The following is a 15,782-nucleotide window of genomic DNA, read 5'->3' as shown; positions in this document are numbered from 1 at the left end:
AAACAACAAAATCATCCTTTGTCCTTTGGGAACATTCTTTTTTAATTTTTTTTTTTATTAAAAATTTCTATCTCCTCCCCTCCTCCTCCCCATTCCCTCCCCTCCCTTCCACCCATACCCCCACTCCACCCCTCTCCAAGCCAAAGAGCCATCAGGGTTCCCTTCACTATGTTAAGTCCAAGGTCCTCCCAGCTCCACCTAAGTCCAGGAAGGTGAGCAACCAAACTGACAAGGCTCACAGTGAGCCCGTCCATGCTGTAGAGTTCATGCTCATTGCCGTTGTCCTTGGTTTCTCAGTCCTCCTCCACTGTCAGCCACATTCAGAGATCCATAGAACCTTCACCTGGCATTGGATGGAGAAAATGACAGAGCCCCACACAGAAGCACCGGATTGAGCTCCCAAGGTCCTGATGAGGAGCAAAAGGAGGGAGATCATGAGCAAGGAAGTCAGGACCGTGAGGAGTGCGTTTACCCATTTGAGACAGTAGGACAGATCTAACGGGAGACCACCAAGTCCAGTTGGAATGGGACTGATGGAACAGGGGACCAAACTGGGAACATTCTTTTATCTTTTGAGAAAAAAAAATTAATTGTAGGACAATTCCGGATAACATAAAGTGGTAATTTGGCAACTTAGAAGTCATTTGATCCATATAGGGAATGGTTTTGTAGTAGAAGATAAAGCTGCATACTCATTAAGCCTTCCATCTACATGGAGATGTAAAAAGGACCCATGTGTAGCTCTGACTAATACCATATAAAGTACATTTTGATCACAGAGGCTCCAGAGTCAGAGTAAACTTTAACTGCCTGTGGGTGTAAACACACAGCTATCACTTGCGTTTTCCATGGGACAATTAATAATCCAGGGCCTGTCACTGGTGTGTGTTTGCAGACTGGCAGCCCAAGCAGGCAGCTTAACTGTGGCCTTTATGCTATTTGAAGGTAGTCAGATTTTTTTTCTTCCTCTTGTTAGAGGATAAGACATGCTTGATCTTCTCCGTGTTAAATAGGAATATTCGTTCTTAAATGATAGCTATCCCTAGAGACTTGAGAGCAAAGCCTTCCATAACATTTAGCTGTTAGGTTCGGCTGAATGTATTGCTTGGCACCCCCACCCCCACCCCCGCCCTGCGCCCTCACCCAGAGTCCTGTCTTTAGAGCTACTTTACACTGGTAGCATTTCCATTTGGAAAATCTCCAACCTCCTCTTGAGAAAGGAAGGCAGGTGTTTTCCTCTGGCCTGATGGAGGCCTTCTTTTTGGCATTTGATTGATTGAAAGGGGCCATTTAAACCAAGAAGAGATGGGGGAGGTGACAAATGTCTTTCTCCTTAAGTGAGGCTCCTGTGATAAGCTCTCCCCCATGATATTTTGCTGACTATGCCGAGGGCAGATTGCAGCAGGAGTGTCTGAAACACTGAACGGCAGCTGGAGAGTGACCCCTAAGCATGCGGCTGGGCAATCTCCTGCAGCCACCTCCAGGGAGGGGGCCCAACCGGGGAAAGGTAGAGGGGATGCGGCCTGCGGTTGGAAAGCAGGAATTGCTTCACTGGCCCCTGCTGCTTTGGAACATCGTGATCTTAAACAAAGTGCTTACCTTCGCCATCCTTCATTTTCTTTCACATGAAATACAGCCTGTGGCTTTCTCCGAAGTCCCAATGTAGACTGTTTGAAGATTACTCCTGTGATGATGCCCGTGAGGGGCTCAGACTTGAGAAGCAGGATGCAAATATAAAGCAGTTCGGCTCTTTGGTTTGATTTACTGAGAAAGACTGGCCTGGAATTTATGATCTCCTTGCCTCTGTCTCCCAACTTCTGGAGTTATAGTTGTATGCTGCCATGCTGTTACCTGAGAAAATGTGGGGTAAAGGGAACACTCCTCCATTGCTGGTAGGAGTGCAAGCTGGTATAGCCCCTTTGGATATCAGTATGGTGATTTCTCAGAAAATTAGGAAACAACCCCCCTTAAGGCACAGAAATACCACTTTTGGGTATATACCCAAAGGATGCTCAATCATACCACTAGGATATGTGCTCAACTATGTTCATAGCAGCATTGTTTGTCATAGCCAGAACCTGGAAACCACCTAAATACCCCTCGACCGAAGAATGGATAAGGAAAATGTGGTACATTTACACAATGGAGTACTACACAGCAGAACAAAAATAATGACATCTTGAAATTTGCAGGCAAATGGGTGGAACTAGAAAAACAAACATCCTGCGTGAGGTAACCCAGACATAGAAAAACAAATATCATATATATATATATATATATATATATATATATATATATTCACTCATAAGTGGCTTTTAGACATAAAGGAAAGAAAATCAGTCTACAATTCACAATCCCATAGAACTTAGACAACAAAGAAAACCCTAAGAGAGACAAACATGGATCTAATATACATGAGAAGTAGAGAAAGACAAGATCTCCTGAGTAAACCGGGAGCATGGGGACCATGGGAGAGGGTAGAAGGGGAGGGGAAAGGAAGACAGGGGAGTGGAGAAAAATATGTAACTCAATAAAAACTTTTTTTAAAAAAAAGGACTCTCTAGAATATTCTGGTAGGTGACAATCTGTTATCCTAACGTGGATAACTATATATGTCTGAAAGTGGAAAGACTGGTGTTGAACTGTGGGGATTAAATAATCTGAGAAGCCACTGAGTCATTTCCAACATACCTGACAACATAGCCCACTTAGAGATGGGGTTTTCCTTGGGTTTTACATCTATATATTCCGCCAGTGTCAGTAGAAAACCCTTGGGAGAAAAATTTCACTACACTGAACACACATAGGCTTCATTCCCTAAACAACACAATATCCCAGCTACTTACTATTTATTTTGTGTAAGTTGTTATAAGTAATTCTGAGATGACATAAAGTATTCAAGTGGTTATAACTAAATGTTTCTCTCCCACCTGCCAGTTCCCGGATGAGCATTCAGAGGCTTAATATTAATTACAAACTGTTTGGCCTATTAGTTCAGGCTTATTATTAACTAGCTTTTACTTTTAAATTAACCCATAATTTTTACCTGTGTTTAGCCACATGGCTTGATATCTTTTCTCAGTACAACATTTTCATCTCACTTCCTCTGCATCTGGCTAGAGACTGCTAACTCCACATTCTTTCTCCCTGTATCTCTGCTTGGCTTTCTCACTTAGCTATATTCTGTCCTGCCATAGGCTAAAGCAGCTTGAGTCATCAACCAATAAAAGCAACATGTATTTGAGTGTACAGAAGGTCATCCCACATCAAATGGTGGTGTATAGCTTATGTGTGGATGTCACAGCATCATGAATCAGGGACTTAAGCACCTTCAGATTTTGGTGTCCACTGGGAAAGTCCTATCTCCCAAATTCCAGGGGACCACCCTATAGTCAAAGGTTAGGTGAGGCAACATTAGAGCCAGACAGTGGCCTTACATGGCCTTAGAAAACCATTGTGCCTCAGTTCCACCTGAGAAAATAAAACTAATAATATCACTGACATCATCGTGTGGCCCCGAGGACTCCAGCGGGAAATACTTTCAATGGGTGTGCTCTACTGTGGGGGTCCAGTTTCTCCTAAGTGGGATGACCCTCAAATTTGCCATTAGTTTATGCAAAATTGTCTCCCACCTCCCAATTTTTGTAGTTTATTCTGTTTTACTTTGGGAGAAGCGATTTTTAAAACGTCAAAGTGTCTGCCATACGCTGGCGCAGCCTCTAGGATTCTCTGCAGTTAGCCACTTGAGCACGGTCTTCCTTTTTTGTTATGAAGGTTCTATTTGATGACTTGTTTGGAAAGAATTTCTACCTCCAAAGAAAAAGCCCAGAGTTGAATGATACACGAATTCAACTGAATTGCAGTAAATGTTCATTTAATCATATTTAACGTTTTAAAAAGTTGTGTTGTGTTTATTTCTCTTCAGCTCTCACCTGAAGTTCAATAATCTCACCCTGATCTCAACTCACGGACTCCCAGGGAAAAAACTTCTGGGCAGCGAACAAAGGAAGTTCCTAGCAAGCGAGTATGATTCATTTCCTAATTTTCTTCCTAACTCGTGTGCAGTCTTTTTTATGTTAAATAATAAATTTCAAGGGGGAAAGTGGAGGCCCTTTCATTGGGAAACACAAGTTCAAACCCATCAGAGCATGTCTTAGTTAGGGTTTCTATTGCTATGAAAAAACACTATGACCAACGCGGCTGGGGGAGGAAAGGGTTTATTTGACTTCCACTTCCACTGTTCACCCTCAAAGGGAGTCAGGACAGGAACTCAAACAGGTTAAGAGTCTGGAGGCAGAAGCTGATGCAGAGGCCGTGGAGGAGTGCTGTTTACTGATTTGTTCCTCATGACTTTCTCAGCCTGTTTTCTTATAGAACGCAGGACCAACATCCCAGGAAAAGCACAACTCACCTTGGGCTAAGCCCTCCATTCATCAGTAGTTAAGAAAATGCTGTACAGCCGGATCTTCCGGAGGCATCTTTTCAATTGAGGTTCCCTCCTTTCGGATGACTTCAGCTTGGGTCAAGTTGACATAAAACTGGCAGGATACTGAGGGAATGGTCCAGTATTTTGTTATCTATGAGGGAGATCGCTTCCCTGTCCCTGCGGTTGGATGGAGCTCATGAGATCAGCTGCCTCTACATTGGGGTCTGAGAAACAGGACAGAGAAACTGTGGCCGCCAGTCTACCCCACAGGCAGCAACTTAGGGTGTGAGCCTCTCTGCCACCCCACCAAACTATAGGACCTACAGCTGTCCTCACCAGGCCGGGAGAGCTTTGTCTTTCTTGTCCCGGCAGAACCGTCATTTAACAACACCTGTTCTTAGAAATGGCATTTCCACACAGCTTCCACTAATTTCAGTTTCTGGTAGCAAAACGCAGGCACTCTGGGAGAAACCGTCGCCCGGTGTTTAGAGTAGAGAGAAGGAAAGAGTAATCATCCCCTTTCCAGATGGGGTGGTGGCATTGCAGACTCTTTGATGAAGGGCCCCACGTTCCTTTTGAAGAAAGACTTGTTTTACCTGTACTGGGAAAACTCTTCCCTTCTTTACAAGCAGAAACAGGCCCATTTTCAATTAGCGCCTTTCTTTTGTAGTGGTGGGGATACAAACTGGGGACTCAAATATAGCAGGCAAGTGTTTCACAATAAGCTTTCCATCCCACCTTTATTAGACCATGCATACACACACACACACACACACACACACACACACACACGTACATATTGGAAGAATGTCATTCAGCACAATGCAAGTATGTGGGATTTGAGCTGGGTGAGTATGTGTGCTGATCTAGAACCACCCCTGCCACTATAGTCTAGACAAGAGATTTTGTTTCTCTTGGACTTAGGCTTTCTAGATTGTGAAAAGTATAATCTTAGTAAAGTATGCTGAATTTCTGGTTAAAATAAGCTTAACACCAAATCCTGGCCAGGAAGGGAGCATAGACCCTTGGACATCTCTGTCCCTCTTTCATTTCTTCTTTTAATTTCTTAAAGATTTATTTTATTTTTAGGTGTATGATATTTTACCTCTGTGTATGTCCGTGTTCCATATGTGTCCCTGCTGAGGTCAAAAGAGGGTGCCAGGTCCCCTGGAAGCAGAGCTACCAGAGGTTGTGAGCCACCATGTGGGTGCTGGGAACTAAACCCAGGCCCTTTGCCCAAGCAACAGCGCTCTTAGCTGCTGAGCAGTCTCTCCAGTCCTGCCTGCTTTCCCATTATGTAAATTACACAATTCCAAAGAGATGTGAATTTAAGTCAGTCAAGTTGGTGGAAGTTTCTGCCCATCTGAAGGCTGAGTGTGACATAACGAGAAGAATATAGCTGATTTTCTCCAGGTGTGACATGCATAGGCAGCTGGAGTCCTTACCTCTACCCTTGTCTCTCTGCCTCTCAACACGGTCCCCAGAACGACACGCACACACACACACACACACACACACACACACACACGTGACTCAGGTGATATCAGTTCTTTGCCTCCTGGAACTCTACTTGTCCACTAGAGTAGCTACAAACCCCAAGGGGCTGTTTCCATTTAAAATAATTGAAATTAAATGAGTTGCAAATTTCAGCACTCCACTTAGATTTGCCCTATTGGCTCAAACAGCTAGCATGCTGCCATACTGCCAGAATGCTTTTGTTATCACAGAATGTTCTGGGATGCAGGAACTCCATAAGGTCTGTCCTTTTTCACTGACTCTATCTTAGTTAGGGTTTCTGTTGCTGTGAAGAAACATCATGGCCATGACAGCTCTTCCAGAGGGAAACGTTTAATTGGGTGCTTTACAGTTCGGTTTAGTCCACTATCATCATGGTGTGACATGGTGACATGCTGGCAGACATGCTGCTGGAGATGATGAGGGCCCTACATCTTGCCCAGATGGCAACAGGAAGAGATCTGGGACACTGGGCGTGGCTTGAGCATATATGAGACCCCAGTGCCGACCCTCACAGTGACACACTTGCTCCAGCAAAGCCATACCTATTGCAATGAAGCCACACCTTCTCATAGTGCCACTCCCTATGAGCTTATGAGGGCCAGTTATGTTCAAATGACCTCAATATCTTTTACTATTTCTGCTCAATTCGCTCCATCCTCTCCAGACTAGCAGTCTCAATGTACCTAAACACAGCAGGCAAACCTTTGCTTTTCTTTTTCTTAAATGTGTTTTTTTTCCACAGTCTACCCTCACTCTTCTGTTTGTTGACAACCAACCAATACGCTCAACTAAGCCTTACTCTCCTCTGTTTTTTTCTGGCTCATGAAATCCTCATGAAATCCTCCTAAATATTACATAGTTTTCTTTTTAAGATGGCATCTATTGTCCCCATCCCAAACCCTGCACTCCAGTAGAGCAGGAACATTACAATGTAAAATAAATGAAAGTCACCTCGGAAGCAGCAGCAAATGCAAATGTCCTCTCCATGAAGAATGAGACCCACCAGCCAGACCCACTTGGGTGGGACCCTTCCCATCATCGTGTGCTCAGGCACCAGAGGCTGAAGCCGGAACAGGACGCTGACTTTCAAACGGTCCTTGGAAAGGAACTTGTCTGGGATCCTGGTGTTCATTAATAATAAGTGCAAATAACATACACAAATCTAATAATCCAAATTCCTTCTTCTCAACACGACTGTGAACTTGTCTCTAGTGCTTTACTTCATTATTGTTGTTGATATCTTTTATAAATAGCCATTTTTGTCCTCTCACCCCCACCCCCACCCCCGCCCCCATCTAGCCTCTGGTTGAGGTGCTAACGATGTACCTAGGAGGCAGCTGGAAGAAGGTGTGGGAAGGAAGAGGAGCAGGAAGCCGGAGAAAGCCACTAATTGGGCAATCAACCCTGAATAATTGAAAGTTAATTGCCGCGGTCCTTCTTCCCAGTGTGTCACAGCTAATCCCCTTCAAACCTCAAAGTTTCTTTCTACCTCTGAAGAATTCTGGTTCTTTGAGGTGTGCATCTGCTCAGACCTGACATTGGCTTCTGTGGAGTGGCTTTCCACCGTGCACCTAAGGGATTGGGCTATCTCTTCCTGTCAGGTTTTGGACCCATACGATGTTGACAAGAGGGCCACTCCTTGTACCCAGGATACTGAAGCTATGCCATCTCCCAGAAATGTCCTCATCATGTTTTAGTTTAGTGAGACAGGGTCTCACTGTGGGTCCCAGGCAGACCTCAAATGCTCCTTCTCCTGCCTCCACCTTCCAAGTGCTGGGAAGGAGGCCTATGCCACCATGTCCAGCTGTTTTTCTAGATTTTTCTATGAAGACGACTTTCCATTTTTATTTCTTTTTGTGTATGCCAGGTAGTCGCTCTACCACCGAGCTACACCCGCAGCCCCCTTTCCCGTGATGTTCGAGTTGGTACCCAGCTTGCTTGTGGAAGATGGCCTGTCAGCGGTGTGGCTCTGTGCTTCCTTGTCTCTCTCCAGAGGACAAGGACCCAGGTGATGGCGTGAAGCCATGGATCAGTCTTTGCTGCGTTGGGGTCTTTAGCATTTTGCGATAGATAGTTCCACTCAGCTGACGGGGGACGTTACAGACGGTCCAGAGGAGCAGGAGCATCTGAAATGGAGAGTGTGGGCGTACACACGGCGCTGTAAACTGAGAAAGTTCACAGACTGTGCGGGCATCAGCCACAGCCTCCAGTGCCCCCTTTAGTGTCTCCGCAAACCTTTAAAGCTGAGTGAGTGTTCCCGAGCGTCAGCTCCCACCGGACAGAGCTTCAGACTGCAGCTCAGAAACACGCATTCTGACATTGCCGACAGTACTGTCCCACCGTCATTAGAAACAGCATTGTCTTAGGCGCCCACAAATTTCCCCAGAGAGCTTTTATCTCTGGGCAAATCCTCCTAAGACTAATCCCCGGGCACTAACTATATTTAATTTTTTTCTCCTCTTGGATGACTTACAGTAGGGACCACATAGCAAATACAAACAATCCTTTGTGTGTTCCCTCCCTGTGCCTGGGTGGAAAACTGAACTTTCATATATTCCTGTAAAACTGTCAGTTTTTTTTTTTTTTTAAGAGAATTTCATCTCAGTATCCATTATTTTCCTGTGACAGGCCAGCCCCTTATTTTCCTTTTTTTTATTAAGAAGAAATTTTCTTGTTTTTAAGTGTTGTTTCATGGGGAAACACAAAGCCTGGTGCTCCCGTCTCTTCACAGGCCCCGTTAACGGGGTCTAATGTGCATCCATTACGAGAATTCTCTTTGTGTCGTGAGACTAGACTCATGTGTGGATCAAAAAGAAAAAATGTCCTCCCATTACCACTTCAGAATCCTGTTTGCCTCCAAAGAGAGTAAACAGGATTATGTATCATTAGTACTATTTAGAATAAGAGCCCCTCACATATGCATCGTGATTCCCCAAACAGCATCTCCCACATTCTCGTGTCTGCCTTTCACAGAGGTGGGGGCACATAGGATGGGCTCATTATCCTATAGCAAGAGGTGAGGAAACAGGGATAAAGGGTCCCCGGGGTCCAGGCTCATTGGCAGAAGAAGAAAGATACAGGCCTTGGCACAGTTCTTCCCAGGAAAGATAATGCAGCCCCAATGTAAATGAATTACCCGCTGTCCTGCCACCGCAGAGTCTCGGCCTTCAGATCAGGATCGCAAGAGGTGAAACCTTTGAGAAAATTCTATAGAACCCCACCTAAGGGGGAAAAAAAACCTCTCTAAGTAAACTCAAATCACAAGAATCCTACTTCTGTTACTTTACAACGGTGTTCAATGGAAGCAGAACCCAAAAAGGAGAAAAAGGAAAGAAAGCCAGTTCGGCCCATAACCCATAACCCCAGCTCTCTCGCCCACCCTAGGCTGATGTGTGTAAAAGTTCCGTCTCCCCATAAATCACCCCTGCGCTTCATACTGGGCTCCCAAACCTCCAGACATTGCACTTGCTGTGAACTTAACTCCCTGACATTTCCCGCAAATGGGTTTTGACATTCAGGCACAAGGAATGAGTCCTTTACATCAAATTAGCAAAAAGGAAGGGTCTTCCACATCTTTGGAATCTGATACCTGCCTTTGGGGGGTTCCACCTACTGTCATATTCCTTCTTCTACATTCCTTTGAAGTCTGTGGCCAGTAGGACAATTCAAGAGTTCAAGTAGATTTCCCATCACCCTGAAACAGGGGCAGAAGGGAGTCCAAGTGATCTCACATACACAGTCACGCCTCCTTCCCTGGCGAGCCAGCCTAAAAGCCAGGTGGAACAACCAAGCTTTAATAGGAGGATGTCAATTTGTGGCTTAAGTGTTTCAGAAGGAAAAAAAAAAATCTCTAAGTCTTGGTCCTGGTAAGCTCACAGCGAGAGCACAGACCCAGCTCACTAGGGGGACTTGAACCAGCTCACCAGATGTCTAATTAATGCCCGCTGTCAGCTGCTCAAATGTCACTGATGGAGCATCTCTCTTTGCAGCCACTGTTTTAATGATAAAGATTATGCGCTGATGTCGCTGTGCTCCTGGGTTAACGTTGTGGTGGGGAGAATGACAGGCATAGACCGAGCAGCCAAGCACGTTGTGGTTTCCAAGAACGAGATTGTGTTCTACGACCATCTCATTCTCTGTACCGGGCAGCAGTACCAGGTAAGGCTGGTGCACTGGGGGTGCGGCTGGCGCACGCGGACGTGGCAATATGCTTACTGGGGCGCACACTCCTTGAGTAAAGAGCGTCCTGTCTTTCCGCACAGCTGCCACTCTATATTCATAAAAGTGCTCTTCAAGGCCTGCACACATGACCAGAATGGTGTCTGCAAACCCTCCCAGGAAAGCCATTCCAAGAAAAACATTCTGTTGAGGGGGGAAAAAAATCACAGCTAGTTGGAGAAATGTCATTCCTGAAGCTGTTGTCCCAAAGTCTAACACTTATGGATCATCATAACAGGCTCCAGACCCAACCAGGCATGCATTTGTGCTAAATTAATTTATGCCTCAAGAGGCTAGCATTTGGCTGGGGCGATGCGCTCACGCGAAAGCATTTCAAACATGCGCACCTTCTGTCAACCCTTATTTTATTTTGTCTCTCAGTTATGAAACTAGGAAATCAGATTGACTAGTTTCCCAGTGACCACGCTTTCTGCCTGAGTGCTCCAGCCACGCTTGACTAAAGCATTGCTAGCTAGGACTGAAGCTGCTTCCTGTTTGAGGACAGCAGCTCTTGGGACTCCCACAGTGCCGTGTGCAGTGTTCTTTTGTGTAGTGCTCAGAAATCAGGCGTCTCTCCAGTGAACAGGTTTACTTTATTACTTAAGGATTGGGGGTCTGAAACCCTCCCACCAGTGCTGTGGGTTCGGCAAGGGAGTGCATGCGGTTCCCTTGACTTTCAAAGGCAGACAGGAGGCAGCACAGAGGGCTCCACAGGTCCTCCATCTACCCAAGTAGCCAGGGCACTGCTGAGTGCATGTCCTCAGCCTTGGCTGCACTTTGAGCCCTCCCGGGGTGCTTTCGGAACATATCCACACACGTGTCCCCAGGAATTGCTTCAATTATGCTAGGTGAGGCTGGTCGTGAATATTTTCACTATGCTCCCCAGATGGCTTGAGGCGGAGACGGAGAACCGCTTCAGCTTTCTTGATATTGAATCCCTTATATGCACCTTACAACAAGACCTCCCAAACTGCTTGGCCACACACTACCCCTGAGCATCCCTTTAAGGTGCAGGCTCTGAGCAGGGACCCTCAGAGTATGGTAGCCTGAGATAAGAGTGTCGTCTACCTCTGCCTCCCGAGTGTGGCAGGCGGATCTCTGTAAGTTCGAGACCAGCCTGGTCTACAAGAGCTAGTTCCAGGACAGGCTCCAAAGCTACAGAGAAACCCTGTCTCGAAAAACAAAACAAAACAAAACAAAACAAAAAAAGAGTGTCGTCTAGCAAGCTCCCTGAGGAGGCCAGGGCTGCCATGAATGGACTGCAATTTCAGTGGCTTGGATCGATCTCTTTAAAAAAAGAAAAAGAAAGAAAGAAAAAGAAAGAAAGCTTTTAAGATTTTTTTTTTAAAAAAAACTAAGACTTATTCTTGAAGCGTTAAAAAAGATCTTCCTGGTTAAAGAATAAAAAGTTAGTGGGAAGACGCCTCCTTTTGCTATTAAGAATTCCTTCTGCTTTTCACTAAACGAGACTGAAGTGCAGGATGCCCTGTCAGCCTGTCCCCCCTCACCTGCCCCCTGGTTGCACCACTGCCTGCAAGCCCACACTTTGGAAGTGGAGCAGAGGTCTCAGCCAGCTGCCCAGAGACTCGGGCATCTGCCCATGTGTGCCCAGCTGCCCCTGCAGCTTTCGTCGGCAGCCCATTAAGCCCTTGCCCTTTTCACAACAGGAAAAATGGAATGAAGAAGTGATAAAGGGGAGTTCCAATTTAATTTTTCCAGACGGACATAAAAATCAAAGGTACATAGAGTGATCGAGAAAGGGCAGCTGAATTCATCGGGGACCGTCTAGTTGTTCTGTCTTTCCCTATGTCCTTCGCTCCAGCTCTCTCTCTCTCATGCTTTTGTTCCAGATTTGTAAGCCAAATTAAAATGATGACAGTAGGGCTTAAACCCAAAGCAAGAAGACAACATTTCATAAAATGTAATTATAACCCGTAGCCTCTCGTCAGCACACCTCAGTCTAAAACATCCTGCAGTATTTTATATGTCTAAATGTACCCCAGTTAGGTTTTTTATTCAAAGAATTTGGCCACAGAGCAAAACCCTGAGCTGTACTGAAGAACAGAGGGTGAGGAGGGCTGCTGGGTTCTCACCTAGCCTACTCCTACCTGCAAGCCCCCTTTTCTGAGCTCCACAGTTTGAAACATTCTGACTCTTTGTCAGCGTGACTCTGAGTTCCAAACAGCGCATTTATGGAACCTTTGACCTTGCTCCGTCGATGTCATACATTGCCTGTGAACGCTCCTTTCTGGAAGAAGACTTACTTAACTCATTTTTGTTTTTTGTATTTATTTATTTATTTGGTTTTTCGAGACAGGGTTTCTCTGTAGCTTTGGAGCCTGTCCTGGAACGAGCCTTTGTAGACCAGGCTGGCCTCGAACTCACAGATCTGCCTGCCTCTGCCTCCCGAGTGCTGGGATTGAAAGTGTGCGCCACCGCTGCCCAGGAACCTAACTCATTTTTAAGACTCTCTACCTCCCTTATCTACACTTTCCATCAATTTAAAAATATCTTTATGTTATGTGTATGTGTCCGTGTGTGTGTGTGTGTGTGTGTGTGTGTGTGTATGACCCCCCTTTGTGGAGGTGTCTGCAGAGGCCAGAAGAGGGCATCAGGTCACCAAGTGCTGGAGTAACAGGTGTCTGTGAGTCACCTGATATGAGTTCAGGGATGACGTGTGTAGTGATATTTCATTTGTATTTTAATAAATATAGTTTGCCTGAAGTTCAGAGATTAAAACAGCCTCACTGTTCAGCCTTACAGGCGAGGCAGTGGTGACACACACCATTAATCCCAGTAGCAACACTAGTTTGACAAAGAAACTAAGTGGTAGTGGTGTATGACCTTAATCCCAGCACCAGAGAGAAATGTAAGACAGGAGGAAACAGCTCTCAGTCTCATTCTGAGACTCCGGGAGGCAGGATTGCCATTTTGAACTGAGGTCGAGGTAAGAGACAGTAGCTAGCTGTTTTTGCTTTTCTGACCCTCAGGTTGAACCCCAATTTCTGTCTCTGGGTTTTTATTGATCGTGCTACAGACTGGGTGCTGGGAACCAAAGTTGGGTCCTGGAGGAGAAGAGGAACAAGTGTTCTTAGCTGCTGAGCCATCTCTTCAGCCTATTTCCATTGGTGAGCACATGCCAGTTTTGAACACCATTCCCAACTTGCTCCTAGTGAAGTCCCAGAGCCATATGCTCATGAACCGGATGAAGAAGTGGGAGCTGCCTTCTCATGCCCAGCTTTGGGCAACCTCATTGAAAGAGGAATGACCAAACTTGTCAAAGTCAAATGAGTTTGTCACTGGCCAAGAAAACAACCAAGCAAAAACCAAAACAAAACCAAGGCATAGGCTTCTGAAGGGATAATGGCCACCAAAAGCCAGCAGATGGGAAGACGAGAGAAACAAAGCCGCAGGAATAGGCTAGGTGCGGCTCAGAATCATAGTGTCTACAGCAGGCACATGCCATCTGGGCTGGGTAAGCAAAAGTGTGTGGCTGAAGGGATGACATGAAGTTTGCAGGCAAATGGATGGAACTTGGAAAAAAAATCATCCCGAGTGAGGTAACCCAGACCCAGAAAGACAAACATGGTATGTCCGTACTGACAGGGGATATTAGCTGTAAAGGATAACCGTGCTACAATCCACAGCCCTAGAAACACTAGATAACAATGAGGGCCCAAAGAGGAATGCATGGATTTGAAATAAAAGAGATCTCCAGGGTGTACTGGGAGGGTAGGGGGAACATAAGAAAAAAAATAATGCAAAGAGTACAAACTTATTGGGCGTGAGGAATATGCACACTGGTGTCCCTCCCAGGAACGGACCCGAGAAGGACACTCCTGTGTCAGGAGTGAACTCCAGTGATGGTGGAGGGGAAAGGGGACCCTCATCTGAGAACTGGAGTCTGTGTCTCATCTCTGGACAGGCTTGTGACAGGAATTTAAAAATGTGAGCAGAAAACTCTCCTTACCCCAGAAAAGAATTGTTCACTTGATTGATTCCAAGCAAAATCAAAGACTTTTTTTCCTCTTTCATTTAGTTACATTCTGGCAAATGTCAACGAGTGAGGCATTTCTCATTGTTTTGTGAGAATGATGGGGGGCAATGAACAAATTTAAGAAGAAAAATAACAGATTGTCAAATGGTCCCCCTAAAAGGATAAAAATAATGGAGGCATAAACAATCTCCTGTCTGGAACTAAATGACAAAAGAAAGCAGAAGTAACGACATGGGATTCTAGAGGAAATGTGATAACTTGAGAGCTAGGTGTCCACCTAGGTCTCGGAGGCCATTCTTTATATTCAAGACCTCAGGAAAATTATCTCTTGTGGGTTTTTGTTGTTGTTGTTCTTTTTGTTTATTTTGTTTGTTTGTTTTCTTTAACTTGTACTCCAAATAACAGACAGGGAATTCAGAGTCTTCCAGTCGTTAGAGGACGCAGGTGGCCATTCAATGGATGATGTCAAGCAGTAATGGAAATAATTTACATTCTGAACATACCTACTACTATAATCCCCATTGTAAACCAGTGTAATACAGATCAGGAAACTGATGGAGAAGAGGTGTGGCTAAGGAGGCGTGGGCACGGTCTACAAGCACCGCAGCCCGATGGGATCATTTTAGTGGTGGAGTCTGCTGCAGTTGAGAGGAACTGAGCCAAAGTATGCTGAGGAGCAGCACAAAGAAAGTCATCCACCAAACCCTGGACCAGGAAAAGGCGAGAAGAGAAAGGCAAAGGCTGAAGTGGTGAAAGGTACAAACCAGAGCGACATAAGCAGAAATGCAAGTTGAGACAGAGAATGCCACGGTTGCAAACTGATGTAAGACCAAGACCAGGTTTACACGAAATTTGAAATACGAGAAAAGCATCAAATCAAAATGACTTTTAAAAAAAGGGGCTGGAGACATAGCTCCGTGGTTAAGAGCACTTGCTGCTCTTGCAGAGGACCTGAGTTCAGTTCCCAGCATTTATATCAGGTGGCTCACAACCATCTATAACTCCAGCTCCAGGAGATCCAGTGCTGTCTTCTGGTCTCCAAGGCTATCAACACACACGTGGCATGTACTTACACAGACACACAAGCTTACACATCAATAAAAATGAAAATAAATCAGTTTTGGAAAGGTAGCTGTGAGGGGCCAGTGAGATGACTCAGTGGATACGGGCACTTGCTGCCAAGATGGACAGCCTGAGTGTGACCTCTGGAGCCCACATGATGGAAGTAGAAATCTGACTGCTGTAATTTGTTGTCTGATCTTCACAAGTGCCCCACAGCAGGCATGCCCTCTCTAGGAAAAAAATCAAAAATGTAAAGTTTTAAGAGCTGGAGAGACTGCTCAGTGGCTAAAAGCATGTGCTGCTCTTCCGGGATACCTAAGTTGGATTCCCAGGACCCATGTTGAGTGACTCACAACTACCTGTAGCTCAAACTCCAAAGGATCAATGCTTCTGGGCTTCATAGGCACCAACACTCACATACCCCCCACACCCACCCACACACACATATAAATGTATAAAAAAATAAAACATTAAAATACTTTAATGGAAAAATATACAGTGACAGATTATGGAAGCTAATCCACAAAATGCAGCAAAGGAAAGCTGGAGAAAGAGAAGTAG

At 45.3% G+C, this 15,782-nt stretch overlaps 1 protein-coding gene across 1 annotated transcript in view; it reads left to right on the top strand.

Moving 5' to 3' along the window:
* Cfap61 (cilia and flagella associated protein 61) overlaps window positions 1-15,782 on the top strand; it is a 273,757-nt gene that overhangs the window by 171,025 nt on the left and 86,950 nt on the right. The window contains exons 19-20 of the mRNA XM_042055131.1: window positions 3,926-4,024; window positions 9,934-10,102. Of these exons, the coding sequence (XP_041911065.1) occupies window positions 3,926-4,024; window positions 9,934-10,102 (268 nt within the window). The remainder of the gene's footprint in view (window positions 1-3,925; window positions 4,025-9,933; window positions 10,103-15,782) is intronic.

This window comes from Arvicola amphibius, chromosome 5 (assembly GCF_903992535.2).
Source record: "Arvicola amphibius chromosome 5, mArvAmp1.2, whole genome shotgun sequence".
Classification (NCBI taxonomy): Eukaryota; Metazoa; Chordata; class Mammalia; order Rodentia; family Cricetidae; genus Arvicola; species Arvicola amphibius.
The sequence above is the reverse complement of the archived record's forward strand: the minus strand, read 5'-3'. Positions and strand labels throughout refer to the sequence as shown.